The sequence below is a fragment of the Phragmites australis genome, chromosome 7 (genome assembly GCF_958298935.1).
Source record: "Phragmites australis chromosome 7, lpPhrAust1.1, whole genome shotgun sequence".
Taxonomy (NCBI): domain Eukaryota; kingdom Viridiplantae; phylum Streptophyta; class Magnoliopsida; order Poales; family Poaceae; genus Phragmites; species Phragmites australis.
The window spans coordinates 24205866-24225649 of NC_084927.1; the positions used below are offsets into that span (position 1 = coordinate 24205866).

Here is a 19784-nt window from a genome sequence, read left to right on the forward strand (position 1 = left end):
AGTTTCACATGGATTATGGAACATGTATAAAAAGTTTAGAATTTTTGAAGCAACAGAAAAATACTGTTTTAAACTGAGAGATAGTATGAGAATTTGGACGTTGAGTGCTGTTTATCACTGGGATACTATTCATCTACGCGATAAGCCCTAACCGTCCAACAGGACGGTAAGAATAGGTCGTATTACTGTATCATGCTTACTGTTACAGGTGTTTATTATTATAAATCTTTTATCCGGAGTCTATTTATTTAATTATTTAAGTTAGAAAATGTAAAAATAAAAAAAAACTCTCCCAAGCACGCCCGTGGTCGGGGGCTCGGGGCTCGGCGGAGCAGCCTGTCAATTGGTTCGCCCACGCGTGGGGTGGGTGAAGATTTGTCGCGAGAAAGCCGTGCGCGCGCGTGCGAGCCGTCCGCGGGAAAATCTGGTAGCCTGGCCTCGCCTCGGAGTCGATTTTCACGATCCAGCCCAGACGGCTGCCAGCCACGCCTGACGCCCCCCTCAACAAGCGAAGCGGGCCCGCGTCCACGAGGAGGCCGGGACGACGCAGCGCCCTGAGCCCACGCATTCCCCAACGCCGACCCCGAGCCCATTCGTCCCAGCCGACCCCGAGCCCATTCGTCCCAACCAACCGCCCGTCCGCCTCCTGCGACGGCAACCACACGCCGGTGAGGCGGTCCGTGACGCCGACTCCCAGCTCCCAGGCGCCTCTCTCTCTCTCAGACTCTCACTCGCATTGGCTGCCATGCTGCCCCTCGCTCACCCAGCCCGCCACCCCGACCCCCGCCTCCCGCCTCCGCGGCGCGCTCCCGCTCCGGCTCGAGGTCGAGTACGCCTCCCCGACAGCTCCCGTGCTCGGACCCTCGCCCGAGCGCGTCCTCCGAGCTAGGGGCGGCCGAAACCGAAACCGCCTCTACGAGCGGCGGCGGCGGCGGCGGCGGCGGCAGCGTCTTGTCCTTCCTGTGCCCGCTCCTCAAGTTCATCGGGGTAACTAATAACGCCGAACTTTGGGCTTGCTTAGCAGCGCGGGATAGAGGATTGCTTAAATTGGTGTCCTTTGTGTGAATTGCTGAGCAGGGAGGCGATCCTTCGCAGGAACGGAACGACGTCGTGGAGGTAAATCTCGACGTCGGTGAGGCCTTTGCGTTTGACAAGCGAACCCTGAACTAATAACTTGGATGAGAAGAATCTAGAGTTCAGAATCAAGTATCATGCTGAATTGGATGGCTAAAATAAGTGCATTTCTTACAGCATGTATTCGCAAAAGGGTACTTTTGATCAATATATATTGCAACTTGCTCATTAGTTTTCATTTGGTGTGTAGTCTGCGTCGTCAACCTGAAGTACTAGTGTTACTGTTCATGATGGATATTGGGGCTATTCCTTTTCTGCTTCCCCTGATGACTATCTGTCGACTGTCGTTACATCCGTTTGCCAGGTTGCTACATCTTCGCTTTCAAGTTTAGCTAGACTGCCATGGGGATCAAGTGTAGCTACTAACAGTGGCGAGAACATTGATTCGGCCACAAGCGCTCCAACTCTGCAACTGTACGAGTTTGGTAAAAACAATAAATTCTGCTAGCTGTGACTTGTAGGCACACCAATTTCAGGTTTTTATAACGTGCTGATTGAATCCTTTGTTGTCCTTCCAATAGAGGCATGTCCCTTCTGTATGAGAGTTCGGGAGGCCCTGACTGAGCTTGATCTTTCTGTAGAGGTGCTCAACCAACTTACAATGATTCTTCAGTTCAGCAATCTTATCATGATATTATAAACTAGTACTTAGGAAAACCACACAACTGATGTACCTGTACTTGCATTATTGTTGTGCAGTAGTACATGTCAAGGAGATAATTTGTTGTGCAGTATTCTGATGCTGTCTTCTTGTTGGTTTCCAACTTGTGTTACTAATGTTTCAGGTTTATCCTTGTCCAAAAGGATCACTACGGCACAGAAATGCGGTCAAGAAAATTGGAGGGAAGGAGCAGTATGCCTTTGCCTACTAAGTATTTACTAATAGATGCACAATGCCTCAATTGAATAGAATTTTGAATGCCTAGAAAGTTCATGAATTCTATCTTTGTTCATGGTTAACTTTGTTGGCATCATTAACACAGTTGTGCATCTTTCTTTGTGATGTCCTCTTTACTTCCACTGAACTGTAGTTTTCTATGCAGGTTTCCACTGCTTGTTGATGCTAGTACTGGTGTCACAATGTATGAAAGTGGTAAGTTCTGATGAATCTTTTGGTTTGAAGGGAAACTTTGCCCATTTTAGCAGTTTTGGTTTGCTATCCACGAAAATTCCATGACAGGGGTCTCTGAAACTTTTAATAGTTAACTTTTAGATGAAGTGGTTCTTGTCCGGATAGTTTAGTGAAAGCCTGCTGCTTAACTGCAAAATAAATACTGATGCTAATATGTGCTTGGATGTGCAGGAGATATTGTGAAGTATCTGTTTAGACATTACGGACAAGGAAGGAGTCCTTCTGGACTTCTTGAGAGGTATTCAGCTTTGCTTGTTTCGAGAAGCTCATGCTACCTATTCTAAGTGATGGATGTTATGTGGGGCCTGTCATACAGACGTCGCAACAAGTGTCAAGAATAGGCCATGGCGTGATGCTTGCCAGCTAGTTAGGATCGAGTCGGTTGGCGTTGATTAGATTTGTTAGTTGTCAGTTCAGTTTGTCGGTCAAGATTTGGTTGTTATCAAGTTGTTAGCAAGCCGGTCATCTCTATAAAGAGTGGAGGCGCCAGGAATAAAGGCAAGCAGACATTATCCATCTATCTCCTCTCTTTCTCTCCAATTCTCTCTGCGTCTCATCACGGCTCCGGGAAGGTGAGGCTATCGACCTCGCCCTCCGTCAAGCACAGCTACTCCTTACGCAACAACACCATGGAGAGCAGCCGTGACAGCTTGGTATCAGGAGTAGGCTCCCCTGGGACTGCCACCATGTCTGGAAACGACACGAGCGGCACTAGCCAAACCCAGCAGACAACGGCGCTTGACATCATTCTCACCAAACTCGACAATATCGACATCCTGTACCATGGAGTCAATGAATGGCACCCTCTGCGACATCGACTAGTAGCAATGGGCGCACAACATCGCTATCACACGCCTAGAGCAAGGCCGTGAGCAGTCGGCGCTAAATGGCCACGGGCCGCCGGCACAGAACACATCCTCCATGCGCCTGTTGCCACGCCATGACGGTTTACTGCCCCACCCCCACGCGGGCGTGCCGGCTACTGACCGCTCGCCGCGGCTCCACAAGTTCTTCCATGGCGTGCGCACCAACGGGGACGATAAGGTTTGGTGGGCGGCGTTCCATCTCACGGATGCTGCGCAACAATGGTACATGCGCATAGAGCGGGAGGAAGGTGCACCTACATGGACACGCATCTCCAAGCTCCTCAATTTGCGCTTTGGACCAACCTCTGTGCACCAACCCGCTTGGCGAATTGGCGGCTTGCCGCCGCACAGGGACTGTCGCCGATTACTCCGACCACTTCCTCGAGCTACCTCCCTCACCGACCCTCTGACGGAATCTCAGCAGATCCAATTGTTTACAGTTGGCTTAGAGGAGCTCTTGAGCATTGATGTACAAATGCAAAATCCAAGGACGCTAGAGATGGCCATGAACTTGGCACGCTCCTTTGAGCGTCGAGAAAAGGCTGTGGCAGCAAGCACCCGCGCGTCACGCGCGGAATTCCGGTCCACCTTCTCCGCGCACAAATCTAGCTCCAAGCCTGCTTCCAGAAGCACCGCAGCGGAAAAGGTTTCCACAGCACTGGCCTCGGTGGTGCCATCGATGGCAACAGTTGCGGGCCACATGGTCAAGCGCCTGTCGCCAGTGGAAATGGAGGAGCGTCGACGCCTTGGCCTATGCTACAATTGTGACGAGCACTACGATCGTGGTCACAACAAAGTATGCAAACGCCTCTTCTTGGAGATGGAGGACGACGACGACACTGACGGCCAACAGGAGGCCATCGAGGAGGCTCCTCTCATCTCCTTGCATGCAATCACCGGTGTCAAGTCAAGCGAGACAATGCAAGTCCAGCTGCGCATCGGTGAAGCCTCCTTCAGCGCACTGCTCCACTCCGGGTCAACCCACAATTTCTTCTTAGAGTTAGCGGTAGCACGCACAGGTCTTCGCTTCCACCTGCGAGGAAATATCCATGTCACGGTGGCCAATGGAGAAAAGGTGCCATGTGCGGGGGTCTATCGCCACACCAAGTTTGCCATCGAGACTGAAGACTTCACCAGCGATTTGTTCGTGTTGCCACTCGGAGGTTACGACATGGTGCTGGGAACACAATGGCTGGCTACGCTAGGTCCTATCCTGTGGGATTTTAGCCGCCTGACAATGTTGTTCTGGCACAAAGACTGTCGGATCACGTGGACGGGGGTCGCCGGGCCACTAAGCCATCGACTGGCGGTGTGCGCAGGGCCTGATCTGCTGGCTGCCCTCCTCGCTGAATTTGAAGATGTTTTTGCTGAGCCACAAGGACTACCGCCGCCACAATTTAGGGACCACCACATACACCTGCTTCCGGGATCGTCACTGGTGGCAGTCCGGCCATATCGTTATCCAGCCGCCCAAAAGGACGAACTAGAGTGCCAGTGCCGGGCCTTAGTGCAGCAGGGCCTCATCTGGCGCAGTTCCTCGGTGTTCTGCTCGCCGGTGCTCCTAGTGAAGAAGACGGACGGATCCTGGCGCATGTGCGTAGACTACCATGCTCTCAACGAGCGCACGGTGAAGGATAAATTTCCAATACATGGGTGGACGAGCTGCTTGATGAGCTTCACGGCACAATCTTCACCAAATTGGACCTTCGATCCGGTTATCACCAAGTTCACATGTTTCCTGGCGACGTTGCAAAGACAACCTTCCGCACACACGAGGACTTGTGCTAGTTCCTTGTTATGCCCTTTAGCCTGACTAACGCCCCGGCGACATTCCAAGCATTGATGAACGACGTCCTTCGCCCGTACCTCCGTCGCTTCGTCCTTGTCTTCTTCGACGACATACTAATCTACAGCTCGTCATGGTCAGCGCATCTGCAACATCTTCGCATCGTCCTTATGGGGAAACGTCTAAATAATATTCTAATTAATCACCAGGAGGATCATTATTCAATCACAATCTCGATGATTAAACAGAATACCATTTCAGTACTCCCGGCACGTGTTTTATGTCCAAGATTGGAACACATGCCTTCTAATGTTTAGCATTACAACATAGCTTAAAAAGAGCAAGTAATTAACTTTTATATTACAAGTCTTTAACATGCAGCCATTTTCAACAATTTACATCAAAGGGTAACAACAACTATGCAGCGAAAACATAAACCTCCAACAAAAGAGAGTGGAGCCACATATCCTTAAGCTCCACCCCAAAAGCATGACCTCCGAGAGTAGGATGCACTACTCTCGCCCGCCACCCTGATCGGCAGGTATAAAATAGCCAAACACCGGCTCTTCCTCACTAGCAGCACCTGAAAACACAGGCATGAGTATGAAGGTACTCGCAAGATTTAAACCATATAGAGCACATATACATAGCTCGACTCCAAGGATTATGCATTGAGCTATTAGCAAGAAAAAGTCACATGATTAAGTTAAACATAAGCGGTAAACAATTTAGATATATATGTGTGAGCAACTAACTTAACCAACAACAACATCAATTTACTCTGCCAAAACCAACTGAACATAAATAACTGTAACCATTATGAACATACGTGTAACAAAGACCAACTCAACCATCTCCTACATATCCAACCATCAACCACAAGCGAAAACTCTACGACCGATGCAGATGGACAGAAGCATGCTCATGATCGAGAGCGCAACATTTTGAAATGTTTTTACACCTTGCAAGGGATACTTTTGGATCCACACGACTTGAGGACCATACAGCTTGCATGACCACACAGATCCATACAAGGGGTACTCATGTCAACCTTTCCCAATAAGCCTTAACCCTTTGGATCATGCATCGCTCGGCGCGGAGGTACTAGAACTACTCCTGGAGCAAACTAGCACCTCTTACAAGCCTGCCCGCTCACACCGTCGATGTTCACGCCCAAATGATCACAACTACAGAGGTATTCGGCTTGCCTTACCATTAGATCTGCATGTGGTGAGTAAGATAAGGGCTAAAGCCGACTACACCGACGATCGGTGCTTAAACGACGCAAGCGGTCTACGGTGTCGGGGATCCTCTCCCGGCCTGCCCTCAGGACTTTCCTTCGAAGCAGATAACACCCCTAGCACCGCCCACATCTTATCTCATACTCACCACTCGTCTAACATCATCAACCCATAACCAACATTATGATCATTAGGAAAGTAAATAACATCTATGCTCGCGAATGATGAAATAATTCATCGCTCGACTTCTACCGAATGACCTATGCATTACTAAGCATTTCGATTTGATTTGGAATCTAGACACCAACAACATACTCAAGGTGACAAGGAAAGGATGAACAACAATTCAAGGTAGAAGTAATGCATTCAACATAGGATCTACCCATTTGTACTCGATCTTGACTCGACGCATGCAAACATACATAAGCATAATTTATTAATTTTAAACTTCATTCAATTGAACAAGGGTGAAATATGCTTAGTTGCTTGCCTTGCTGCTCAGGTGGCTGCCTATAGTTACCCACACAACACTCGTAGAAAATCTGGAAGATTGGAGTCGTCTTTGACCACGATCGTCTCCCGCTCTGGCTCCTTGTTCACTAAACAAGAACGTGTGCAATGATGAACATTAATGAATGCAACAAGGTATGCCACAATGCTCAACAACATGCTAGAAGTACAAGACATGCAAATCAATGCAATACTAAACGATCTAAATGAAATCTGGAAACTAACAACCATTCGGAGTATCCGGGTTGGTTCGGAGTATCCGGGTTTGGACCCTCCGGGTGAACCTCCGGAAGAGGCGCTTGGTTACCGCCTTCTGCTTGTCTGACTCGGAGTATCCGGGTGAATCCGGAATATCCGAGTTCCGAAGCCTCCGGGCCATCCTATGGTGAAGGCGCTTAGTTAGCCACTATTCTAATTTAACCCGGAACCTCCGGGCTGGTCCGGACTATCCGGGATGTGCTGGACACTCCGGGTGAGGCTCCAGGAGAGACTCTCGGTTATTCGTTAACGCAACTACCCGGAGTCTCCGGGCTTACCCGGATTATCCAGGTGATACAGACTTGGGTTCTTCCACGACTTTTTCCTCGGGTGATTCGACTCACTTTACAAATTTGTGTTACACAAACGTGTATATGCCCTATCCAAAGGATTCTAAACCTATCTTGCACTCTAAATCCTAACCAATTTTAAACACAATTCGATCATCGATTTCTGCTGAACCTGGAGTATCCGGGTGAGGCCGAAATATCCGAGTTAGCCTAGAAAACTGTTCTCGAGTAGATTTTTGGGTCGATTCGAGTTGCGATCTTTTTCAAGCCTAAATGGAACATGTTAGGAATAGTCCAAGAGTCTTGGAACTTACTCATCAACTAGCAACACGATTCTAGAGCTCATATTCGCCAAAAACTCCATTTTGCTTCAAAATGCTCAAGAACGCCAAGAACTTCAAGAACTACTCGATTCTTTCATGAAAATGAAAATGAATTGGATAGATGAGCAGCTCATGAGCTAGAGAATGCAATGTTACCACATGCATACCTTGGTCTTGCTCCTAGATAGAGAAATCCAAGGGAGAGTGAGAGAGCATGAGAGTGGAGTGAGAGGGATGCTGCAGCTGCTGGCTGCACGGTGGGGTCGTGGGGAGTGAGGGAGGAGAGAGAGAGCAAGTGGGGCTGCCCACTTGAGTGGTTGGGATGGTGGGACCCACATGTTAGAGAAAGGAGGTATTTCCAATGCGATTTCTATTCTTTTCTCTCCTAATTTTCTTTCTCTTATCCAAATAATTTTAAACGAATTGTTCTAATGTGCCAAAATAATTCCACTCCAATTTAATTATGACGCTAATGACACATGATTAAGCTTAATCACGAGATTACAGAATTTGGGATGTGACAGTCCTCACCACCATGCGTGAGCAGAAGCTCTTCATCAAGCGCTGAAAGTGTGCATTTGGGGAATATTCAATGTCTTATCTGGGGCACATTGTCTTGGCGGTAGGATCCGTCCGCTGGGTACTACCGAAAGTTTATCAAGGGGTTCGGCGCAATGGCGAAGCCGCTGACCCAATTACTGAAGAAAGATGGCTTTGTCTAGTCACTGGAGGCCGACAAGTCCTTCTCGGCGCTCAAGAGCGCTCTCACGGCCGGACCAGTATTGGCCCTGCCAGACTTCGCGCACAGCTTCATCGTCGAATGCGACACATCCGGCTCAGGAATCGGCGCTGTGCTTCAAGGCGACAAGCCCATTGCCTTCTTCAGCCGACCCATCGTGCCATGACACCGCGCTTTGGCAGCTTATGAGAGGGAGATGGTAAGGCTAGTTTAGGCCGTTCAACATTGACGTCCGTACTTGTGGGGGCATCAATTTATCGTCAAGACAGATCATTACAACTTGAAGTTCCTTTTGGATTAGTGCCTCACTACAATTCCTCAACACCATTGGGTTAGCAAATTGCTTGGATTCGATTTTAGTGTCAAGTACAAGCCCGGGCGCCTCAATGTGGTGGCAAACGCTCTCTCTCGTAGGGAGGCAAACACGGGCGAGCTGACCGCCATCTCTACTCTGAGCTTCAAGACGATCTCTGCATTTAGGGCTTCATTAGGGTCAGAACCGACGTTGGTGGCGCTCCGTGACCAGATACGTGATGGCGCTATTGGGGAGTCGTGGGTGCTGGCTGATGGCTTGGTGACATACAAGTGGTGCATATATGTGCCACCTTCATCGCCACTCCTGCAGAATATCGTTGCCGCAACCCATGAGGAGGGGCATGAAGGAGTACAGAAGACTCTGAATCGCCTACGCCGGGATTTTCACACTCCTAATGCGCACACGTTGGTGCAAGACTATGTGCGCAGCTGTGCGACGTGCCAGCGCAATAAAACGGAGCATCTACACCCGACTGGTCTTCTGCTGCCCCTGTCGGTGCCAACGACAGTGTGATCTGACATAGCAATTGACTTTATCAAAGGGCTTCCCAAGGTTGGCGGCAAGACGGTCGTCCTGACAGTGGTCGACAGGTTCTCAAAGTATAGCCACTTCGTTCCATTGGCCCACCTGTATTCGGCGGAATCGATGGCTTGTGTGTTCTTCACTGAAATTGTCTGTCTCCGTGGCGTGCCGACGTCCATCGCCCCCGACCACGATCCTGTCTTCACGTCGGCGTTCTGGAGGGAGCTGTTCCAAGCCATGGACTCCAAGCTGCACATGACATCCGCATTTCATCCACTGTCAGACGGCCATTCCGAGGCCGTCAACAAAGTAATCGCAATGTACCTCTGCTACCTGACTGGAGATTGTCCACGCCAATGGGTACGTTGGCTTTCGTGGGCCAAGTATGTGCATAATACATCGTACCATTTAGCGAAACCGGACACTCCGTTCTGGGTGGTCTATGGTCGGGAACCTCCCTCAATGTGGTCATATGAACCAGGCGAACTATGGGTGGCTGTAATGGCTCATGCAATGGAGGAGCATGAAGAGTTTCTGGTTGACATCCGCATTCGTCTTGAGCAGGCGCCACAACTGGCCAAGAAGAATTACGACAGGGGTCGTCGTGATACTTCGTTCAAAGAAGGAGAGTGGGTTTAGCTGTGCCTTCGACACCGCGCCCCTGCGACTGTCCCAGAACAGGTCAAAGGGAAGCTGAAGCCGCGCTTCTATGGGTCGTATAAGGTGACAACAGTTATCAATCCGGCAGCCTATCGCCTTGCGCTGCCGGCAGGGTGTCGCCTTCACAATGTCTTCCATGTTGGACTGCTGAAGCAGTTCTTTGGCGTGCCACCATAGGCTCCACCCTCTCTGCCTTCGATGCGCCATGGGGCTGTTATCCCGGTTCTAGCTCGAGCGCTCAAGACACGCTTGTGCCGCGGGATGCGCCAAGTGTTGATCCAATGAGAGGGACAACCTCCTTCGGCAGCTTCGTGGGAGGACTTGCAACAATTCCAAGAGCGCTATCCGGACTTCTAGCTCAAGGACGAACTGGTTCTCGAGGGGAGGGGGGAGTTATGTGGGGCCTGTCATACAGACATCGCAACAAGCGTCAAGAATAGGCCATGGCATGATGCTTGCCAGCTAGTTAGGATCGAGTCGGTTGGCGTCGAGTTAGATTTGTTAGTTGTCAGTTCAGTTTGTTAGTCAAGATTTGGTTGTTATCAAGCGAGCCATCTCTATAAAGAGTGGAGGCTCAAGGAATAAAGGCAAGCAGAAATTATCCATCTATCTCCTCTCTTCCTCTCCAATTCTCTTTGCGTCTCATCACGGCTCCGGGAAGGCGAGGCTATCGACCTCGCCCTCCTGTCGAGCAGGGCTACTCCTTGCGCAGCAACACAACGGAGGCAGCCGTGACTTGGAGATGATATACTTCATACTTGTCAATGATTTTGAAATGTTTTTTTCCAAGGAAGAAGTATGATACTGACATGACTAAAGCAATGTAAAATACTTTCTAAAATGGCTCTAGACAAATTTCCTTTCACTGTATGTGATTCTCAAACGTTCTCCATGTCTTTGCAGTACAGTTTTCACAGGATGGGTTCCCACTCTTCTTAGAGCTGGAAGAGGAATGACATTGTGGAACAAAGCTGGTGTTGTGCCTGCAGAGAAGTTGGAACTCTTCTCGTATGAGAATAATTCTGTAAGAATCGCTTCTATCCTTGTCCTCTTGTTAGGAGCTCTATTACCCGTCTCTGATGTGGCTCATGTTCCCCTTGGTACATTATGGTTCAGTACGCAAGGATTGTTCATGAGGCTCTATGTGAATTGGAGCTTCCTTATGTTCTCCAGAACGTGGGAGAGGGATCGTCAGAGATGATTTGCTTCTAAGGAAATCGGGTTCGAAGCAGGTAATGGTAGCCATATGACGCCCCATGAAAAGCAGCACCTGATTATTTTCATGATAGGATCTGAATTTCTGATACTCACAAATGCTGCCTATATACTTGTTTTATTATATTTGTTTTCACGGAATGCAACCTCAGTGGCCAATATTTTGGGTTGTATCAGCAAATTGTCTTAGTATGGCATTTTTTTTAGTTGCGGGTGCCTTCTGTAACTTACCTTGCCACTTTAACAGCTTCTATTCTTGATGACTTACCCCTCCAACAAAACGAAGAAGAAGCATAACTTGTAACATCAGGGTTGGCCCTGAGGGGGTCGAGCGGGGCGGCTGCTCCGAGCCCCCAAAATCGAGGGGTTCATTTCATATATTTGTGTATAATATATATACCTAACAGTTCATACGACAACAGATATAACTAGGTCTAAAGTAGCAGCTAGACTTAGTAGTCTGTACGGTAGGACGCAAATAGTCTGATTCCTCTGGTCCATACAAATTCAAGTGACATGTCTGTCTAGCCTATTTGACTGTTTCATGTTTTCTTCCGTACAAACAGTTTAGTTTCTTGCGTTTCGTGGGACTATGACTCCAAGGAGTCCTGCATGTCCGTAGCTTCGATCGAGGACATGCATAAGCCATTATCATATGAGTTTTCGTCGCTGATTTTTCTGCTCTATAATTTCTACTTCACCTCAAATGAATCTGACCCTTGTTGAGATCGCATGTTTGAAATATGGAAAGATCCCCGCTTGCTCCGACGATCAATGGGTCCATCGTTTGTACTGCGGTGCTGGCACCTGCGAGCAGATAGCTCCAAAGCTACTATAGTTGTAAGCTAACTGTTGTATGTACCGATAGTAACTAGAGCTGCACGCAGCAAGTTTTACATAGGTATATGAGTATTTCTATCTAGCTAGCATGCATTAACGCAAGCATACGTGCATGTACTCTGATCTCATAATTTTTTTCAACATTTACGATAATTTTGTTTCAGCTAACTGTAACGAATGCATTCTAAGTTGTTCAAACTTATCGTAAATGCTCGTGGACTCTACCCAGAATATTATCTTTGTAATTAATATATAAATATTTTAATATTTATGTTCAATAGGATCTCGCTTTTAGTTTCGCTCCGGACCACTGAAATCTCAGAACCGGTCCTGGGTGCCATATCTGACTGATCCTAACATTGGATTCCAATCGGTGGATCGTAAGAAGATACTCGCCTACTTATTCCAACAGTACTCAATCAGTAGCCAGTTCCTGTCTGAACCTCATCAAGTCATAAACACTCCCAATTTCACAAGTTTGTTGTCCGGTAGAGAGCAAAGATGTTCCATGCTGTGATCTTAGCTCTGAAATGCCAGCGCTCTGTGGTTCTTTCTAGGCAGAATTCGCTTGCCATTTTCATGCAAAAAGTAACGTTCCTTTTGGCGATACAACTATACAAGACTAGCGACACGCGAAATGGCATGCATTGGCCCAATGTATCAGACGTTGTTGCTGTACTTGGTTCTTCACGTGCCGCTACATCTGTGTTCCAGCTGAAAGCAATGCTGTTTGTACTAGGAGAGCTACGTGACAGGACCGTGATCATCTTTGGCACCCGTGACTCCCTGCCATGTTATTATATATAAAGAAGGGAAGCCATGTGCAGGCAGGGAGCAGTCCAACCTCCAACGTCGCCATGCTGCGCGGTTCGATAGAAACAAATGCATCAACGGGTCGGTTGCTTAATTTATACACCCGCGACTTCGAACAGCGTGACAGCGTGACGGAGGCGACTCTGGTGTTTTGCATCTTCACTCGAGACTCGAGTTCACCACTACCTCTTCCCTCGCAGAAGCATCTCCAACTCCAAGCATCAAATCTCTCTCTAAGCATCAAATCTCTCTCTCTCTCTCTCTCTCTCTCTCTCTCTCTCTCTCTCTCTCTCTCTCTCTCTCTCTCTCTCTCTCTCTCTCTGAGGAATCGGAGGTAGGAAGAGCCATGAGCAACGAATTGTAAGTTTCTCTCTCCCTTTGTTTCTTCGTTCCTTTTCTTTTCTTTTCGTCTTAAATGTACTGAAATTTTAATCTTGTTTCTTCGTCCTTGGCAGTGATTACCTGTTCAAGCTTCTCTTGATCGGTGACTCGTCGGTCGGCAAGTCCTGCTTCCTCCTCCGTTTCGCTGTGAGTTCGCAATGTCTATTGATGCCGCCATTCGTCAACGATTACTAGATCATTTGGTCCTGGTTCTTATTCCTTGTGTTCATCCAGGACGATTCCTATGTCGACAGCTACATCAGCACGATTGGTGTTGACTTTGTTAGTGGACTCCTCTTGCAATGCTGCATTCTTGACTTTCCTCTTAATTTTTCAGCGGGATCGCAGTTTCTGCATTTTGGTTATTCTTTGATCTATTGACAATCTTTTTTCCTGGTTCTGCTTGCGCAGAAAATTCGCACTATCGAGATGGATGGGAAGACTATAAAGTTGCAGATTGTACGTGGTTTCTTGACCATTTTCACAAGTGATGCTAATGAATTGTTTACTTTGTGCAATGGACAATGGAACATATATTATTGGTTGACAAAATTTGGTTGTCCGAGAAGTCTAAAAGGGAAATCTGAAAACCTACCCGTTTACAGTCTTTCTGGCAGGTCTACAGTTTTTTTAATATTATTGTTTGGATCGAAGATGCTAGTTCACTGTTTGGTTGAGAATACACAATGACATGGTGGCGGGGACATAATGGCGCGTTATGTGCAAATGAATAGAATCAACATGAAGATATCCTTTCTTGTTCTTGTGCCATTTTATGGATAATTAAGGATCTAAGTCTCTTTTGATCGGCTAATGTTCCATATGAAGGAAACAAAACAGAGGACTCAAAATTTCATCAAGGATTCATCTTTGCTTCTGATCTTCTCTTTCTTTAGGAAATACGTTGCACAAAGCTGCAACTTTATACCACATGGGTCATATTAGTAGCACCTGATGGCTGATGTACGTTTAATAGCACCTGATGGCTGATGAATGTTTAACAGTGGGACACGGCCGGACAGGAGCGATTCAGAACAATCACGAGCAGCTACTACCGAGGAGCTCATGGGATAATTGTAAGCAAATCTCTTATAGTCGAAAAAGATTTCTACGATTTTGATGTGCATTTCATCAAAAATTAGTTCCTTGAATCCCCCCAGATCGTCTACGACATTACGGACATGGAGAGCTTCAACAACGTCAAGCAGTGGGTGAGCGAGATCGACAGATACGCCAACGACAGCGTATGCAAGCTTCTCGTTGGCAACAAGTGCGACCTCTCTGAGAGCAGGGCTGTCGAAAGTGCAGTAGCCCAGGTCAAACTTTCAATCTACCTGTGTATTTCCAGATAATTCATCGATGTAAATCATTAGTAGTTTACCGAATAATTGTATACAGTTTTACTCTCTGTTAAATCGGCAACGCAAATCAGTGCAGGCTTATGCTGACGAGATAGGCATTCTGTTCCTTGAAACAAGTGCGAAAGAATCGATCAACGTTGAGGAGGCCTTCTTGGCAATGTCTGCAGCGATCAAGAAAAGGTAAGGCAAATAAGTTTTTTATTTCTCCCAAAGGAATTATCCTGATGTAATTTTTTCGTCTCCTCTGCAGCAAAGCTGGGAGTCAGGCAGCTCTGGATAGGAAGGCCTCAAATCTAGTTCAGATGAAAGGCCAGCCAATTCAGCAGCAGCAGAAGAGCAGATGCTGTTCGACATGAAGGCACGGCTTTGTCTTGGTGCCTTTCAGGAATCAAGAAGATGGTGTATCTGCTAAGCTCTGCCTTTTCTTATTGTTGAACACTTAAGTTGCAGAAGTGTATTAGCAAGAAAACTGAGGTTTATATGGATCTTTCGGTGTTGGAACATCTATAGAAAATGAGTTAGGACTCCAATTGCCAAATTTCGATATTGCGTTTATAATATTATACCATATTATACACATAGATGTAGCTAGTATTTAGAGGTTTATTTACATATGCAGAAACTGCACAGATACAAATGCTGATTTTCCACAGGATGAAGTGACAGATACAAGCTGATAGGAGGTCCTCGCATTGTGGCCTAGATGAAACTTTAAGATCTGACGAGATAATTGATAGGACAGCAGTTTTGGCTAGAAATTATAGTTACTCTCCATGGTTAGCTGGAATGGCGCTTGTGGTATCATCCCCGTGCCGCTGAAATTCAGAATCCCATTCTGCTCAATTATCTGTAGGCACAAGATGGAGTGAGTAATGTGTTGACATCTCTCAAGACACTTCCCTAATACAGATCTCTCTGAATAACACGTTGGGTTAAGAGTGGCTTTGAAGATGAGAAAGATATACTATTCCCTTAATAGCAGGATAGCAGATATATCCCGCTAGCTGGATTCCTGAGATGTTCGTGTAAGCCCGCACCCAACTGCCCCAGGCATTGTAAAAAAAGCAAGAAAAGAAAAGAAAAGAAAAAACTGCCCCAGGCACAGCATGGAATACTACTATGTTTTTCAGTCATATGTGTGGGTTTCTATAGATAAAGGGGCAGGCAAGAAGGTTTTGGACCAACTCATCTAGTCGATTCCTAAATCCTAACGCAATCTTGACCTCAATCCCGCATCAGAACATAAACTAAACTTTCAAACAGTGCAGTTTATTTTTTATTTTTTAAAAATCCAGATTAGAGGTTAGAAGTACCCTTTCTTGAAGTATATCATTGGCAGCCTTCAATATGCCTTCCTGCAAAATAGAAACACAGAAAATCAATGGTGAAGGGAATCGCCATGGTTCTATATGTATAAGCCCAAATTCATTAAGGGAATAAAATGACACATCTTGACCCAACCTTGTTCCTGAGCATCTCAATCTCCCTAGACATGATCTGCATCTGTTCAACATATATGGACAGTGTATTACAACAACTTTGCAACTACCATTTTGTAAAAGTTGTCATCTGTATTGAGAGAAGCATAAACCTTACCTTCTGGGAGCGAATGATATGAACCCAGATTTCAAAATTACTTTCGAGGGCTTGGAGCTCATCAAGATTCATGTGGTTTATATCTTTCTCTCCATGCACGTACCTTTACATTTCCCATCAGTCTCGTTCACAGTACTATACCTTTTTACTGAACTGTGGAAAAGTCAGCATTTTCTTGCGATTTATGGATTCTTGGTAGTTCAACATGGCCCATTAGCCCATACTATTAAGTTGTTTGGGACAAATATAACTATGAAGCTGCATCCTCTCAAAAAGTTAGGCAGCTATACAACGGTGTGAGTACAGCTTTCTTTTCCTTTTTTTTTTTTGAAAGCAAGTGGGTACAGCTTTCTAGCTAGTTAGAAATTCTTCTGAATTTAAAACTGTTCTCCTGAATACATCATATGAAGAGATGTCATAACATGTGTACTCTTGTCCAATATTTGTGCTATTATTATGAACACGTTCAGTTTCTGTTTCTGATGTTGCATGTTTCACATATTATTGTTTGCAAAAGCATGTAGCATAACTAGTTTTTACTCTAGTATAAAGTAAATAAGTTTGTTAATTGCTCATATAGAGTCCACAACGTTGTTTTACTGTATACATGTAATGCAGCTACTTTACCTTAAGCCCTTTTGAAGCAAGTCAATTTCATGTGTTAACTCTAATACCTCTTGTTGTATTGCCTGAAAAAAGAGAGAAATATAAGCATACAGTACAATAATTAATGCTACATACAATCTTCTGTCAATACATGTAAATCAAAATTGGTCTCCATCGAAAAATTCACGCCTTATGAAACTATGTTAGCATCACTGATAAACAAATGCCAAGCACAGGTGTGCCAAGCAAAAGTTTCCTTGTTAATCGTGTTTACAAAGTCTCATAGAAATTCACCATTTCTATGCATAGGTTTTTTCTGTTAATCGTGCCTATTTAAAATTGCAGAGCTAGATCACTTGATGTATAGTCTGAGTCTCTGACCTGAGATTTGTTCTGTATGCTACTTTCACCATGCATTTCTGTATAGGCACTCCTGTACCTCTTGATCAAGCCTTGCATGTTCCTAATGTCAACAACTTTTAAAGAAATGAAAAATGATCACTTTGTATAACTTTGCATCAATAAACAAGAAAGCGATACAGACCCGTTGGTGGCTAACTCATAAATCTTGCCATGAGGTGAGAACACAATGACACCAATATCAGCATCACATAAAACAGATTACTCCTTAGCCTTCTTGAGCAGGCCCATTCGCCTCTTGCAGAAGGTGACCTGCCTGTGCACAGGGTTTTCTATCCTCCTCATCTGAACCTTACCACGAGCCATTACTATTCTTGAGACCTTCTTGTTTGTGCGCACAACCTCCCACTAGTTTGGACTAGCTTCTGAGATTGTTGCGATAAGTTTGATCTCGCTCTTGCACTTGAGGCAAATGGCGACTTGGATCCACCATGGAAGTGAGCATTTTATTGTGGCTCCTGAGGGCAAGGAATAATTGGTAGGCCAGTCCTTCCACATTGCAAATGGCTACATACAGGACCTGAACTGTTACCCTTGTATATGGTCATACTTACTCTAACATACGCTTGTTACATAAAAACACTCTTTTTGAAAAGTAGCAGAATAAATATACTAGACATCTTTCACTGAGCACCTGAACAAAAAAAATATTGTTCAATAGCAGCAACAGAGTGTCTGACACTGACACATGAACCCTGCTTGTAGGGAAGAAGCCAAACCCCTAGGAAAACATTACGCCCTTCAAATTTCAAACATCAAAATTGGTCTTTTATTTCAGACATCAAATTAGATCTTCAAAATTCAGAATTCCGACTACCTTAGGAGTCACAGTTCAGAAAGTAGCTTAAATAGTTTGCAAGTAAAAGGGAATAGGTTAGTACTAACTGATTCAAAGCGTATGAAATTCTTTTCTAAAAAACTAAAATTCATGTTGCTCGTACTACCCCAACCTAAAAAATCAAGTTGTCCATGATCATAACGAATATTTAGTGAGGAATATGTCCCTGGTAAAGGCATTTACACTTTGAATTGTTAAGAATTTGTTCTATTTTGAAAGGTCAGACTAAAATTTTAAAATGTACACCTACCTTTGTTCTAATCTCATCTTCTCTATGCCGCCATCTGATTACAAATTATAGAAAATAGTAGTAGCACACTGCATGTTCTACACTTATGGGGGGGGGGGGGGACGGTGCACACTTCTTAGCTGTTAAGGCACCACTACATATATATATACACTATAATTGTTTCACAAAACCTGTTTATTTGTAGACTTAATCTCCAGACCTCCGCTTTTATATAAAATCCAACACTAACCAGAAGAGCCTCAAACGGTGCTGCCAGCGGCACCACTTCAATTTTTTGCACGCCTCACTTGAAACAACCAAGGTACCTGCTTTCTAGCAGTTCTAAACTTGCTGGCTGGCACTACAATTGTATTTAACTGAGGAGAGTGCATTAGTTCACTCAACCGATCCACAACCTGTCATTTCTGCATTCCCAAATAGGTAAGTACTAGAAGAATAAAGGACCAGTATGCAACTAAGCATGCATCAGCCCATCACTTTAGGACCACCTCTTTTCTTACCACTAAGTGTTAAGACTATAATAGTCAAGGGTGTTAGAATAATTTTCTAGTCCTAGGATTTTCCTCATGTACATCTATATATAGTGCGGATTTGATCTCAATGTATCAATCTATTATTTGTGCAATCTATACAAAGGTAACATGGCATCAGAGCTCTCGGTTTTGTGATCCGTCCGATACCTTAGTTCTCCACCGTGCTGCCCCCGGGAGAAAGACAATCTTTGCACCCGGGGGGGGGGGGGGGGGGGGCAGCCCCGTCTCGTCTTCGTGTCGTTTATTCTTTGCTTCGTCGTCGTGCAACAGCAGCAATTCGTCCTCGTCATGCAGCAGCAAGTCATCTTCAGCAGCGAGTCATCATCCCCAACAACTGCAATTCTTCATCGTCTTCGTTCAGATCCAGGTGACTCTGACCTGCGCTCCATTCCCAACCATGGGACTCAATCAGATCCACAGCCGTGGAGCCTTTTCCCGGTGGGATCCGGCCGCCGCCGCCTCCGTCAGGCTGCAGTCGCGGCCGTCCATCGTCGCTTCCATCAGGCCGCCGTCGCGGCCGTCGCCACCTTCTCAGCCGCGCACGAGTACCCCGTCGTGCGTCGCGGTCGTATCGGTCGTCATGTGCAAGCCGCCCGTCACGGTCCGGAGAAAATCTAACATTTACCATACGATTTACCATCGAATAACTACTAATTCTACAATCCACCATCGAATAAATTTTATTTACTTCTATATCATCGAATAAATGTTTCAGTTCCTTATATGCCATCGGCTTCCGATACTACACTCCGATGCACTGTTTATGAACAGTATGAACAGTATCCGTGAATAAAAAAAGTCACAAAAAATATGTCGATTTTTGTGCACGCTCTATAATTCATAATCAATCCGTTTTAACTATATTCACATAAAAATACTGTATAGAATTCAAACTAAAATTCTTCAAAATGTACTACTTTGGTAACTTCTTGCAATTTTTAAGCCTCATAAAAATTTACAAAAAATCTGAGAAAATTTACTAATATTCCTCTAATGTGATGTAATAATTTCTAAAATTATCTCCCACGGTGAAAAAATTAGTTCTTTGTAATGCACAGTATTACAAAAGTAGCTCATTTTGAGAAATTTTAGTTTGAATTTTACACAATATTTTTAGATGAATACAGTTAAAATAGGTTGATTATGAATTATAG

General features: G+C 45.5%; 1 protein-coding gene and 2 pseudogenes across 1 annotated transcript; 2 read left to right on the top strand and 1 right to left on the bottom strand.

Annotated features, from left to right (window-relative positions):
• Nucleotides 1-601: 601 nt before the first annotated feature.
• LOC133924285 (uncharacterized) lies at nucleotides 602-12359 on the top strand (annotated as a pseudogene).
• Nucleotides 12360-12374: 15 nt separating this feature from the next.
• On the top strand, nucleotides 12375-14892 carry LOC133924282 (GTP-binding protein YPTM1). The gene is made up of 8 exons (XM_062369753.1): nucleotides 12375-13005; nucleotides 13101-13173; nucleotides 13261-13308; nucleotides 13438-13485; nucleotides 14031-14102; nucleotides 14187-14342; nucleotides 14464-14567; nucleotides 14638-14892. The coding sequence occupies exons 1-8, from the start codon at nucleotides 12992-12994 to the stop codon at nucleotides 14741-14743; spliced, it is 621 nt and encodes a 206-aa protein (XP_062225737.1). The 5' UTR covers nucleotides 12375-12991; the 3' UTR covers nucleotides 14744-14892.
• A 9-nt stretch (nucleotides 14893-14901) lies between these two features.
• On the bottom strand, nucleotides 14902-18747 carry LOC133924284 (MADS-box transcription factor 26-like; annotated as a pseudogene).
• Between the last annotated feature and the right edge of the window lie 1037 nt (nucleotides 18748-19784).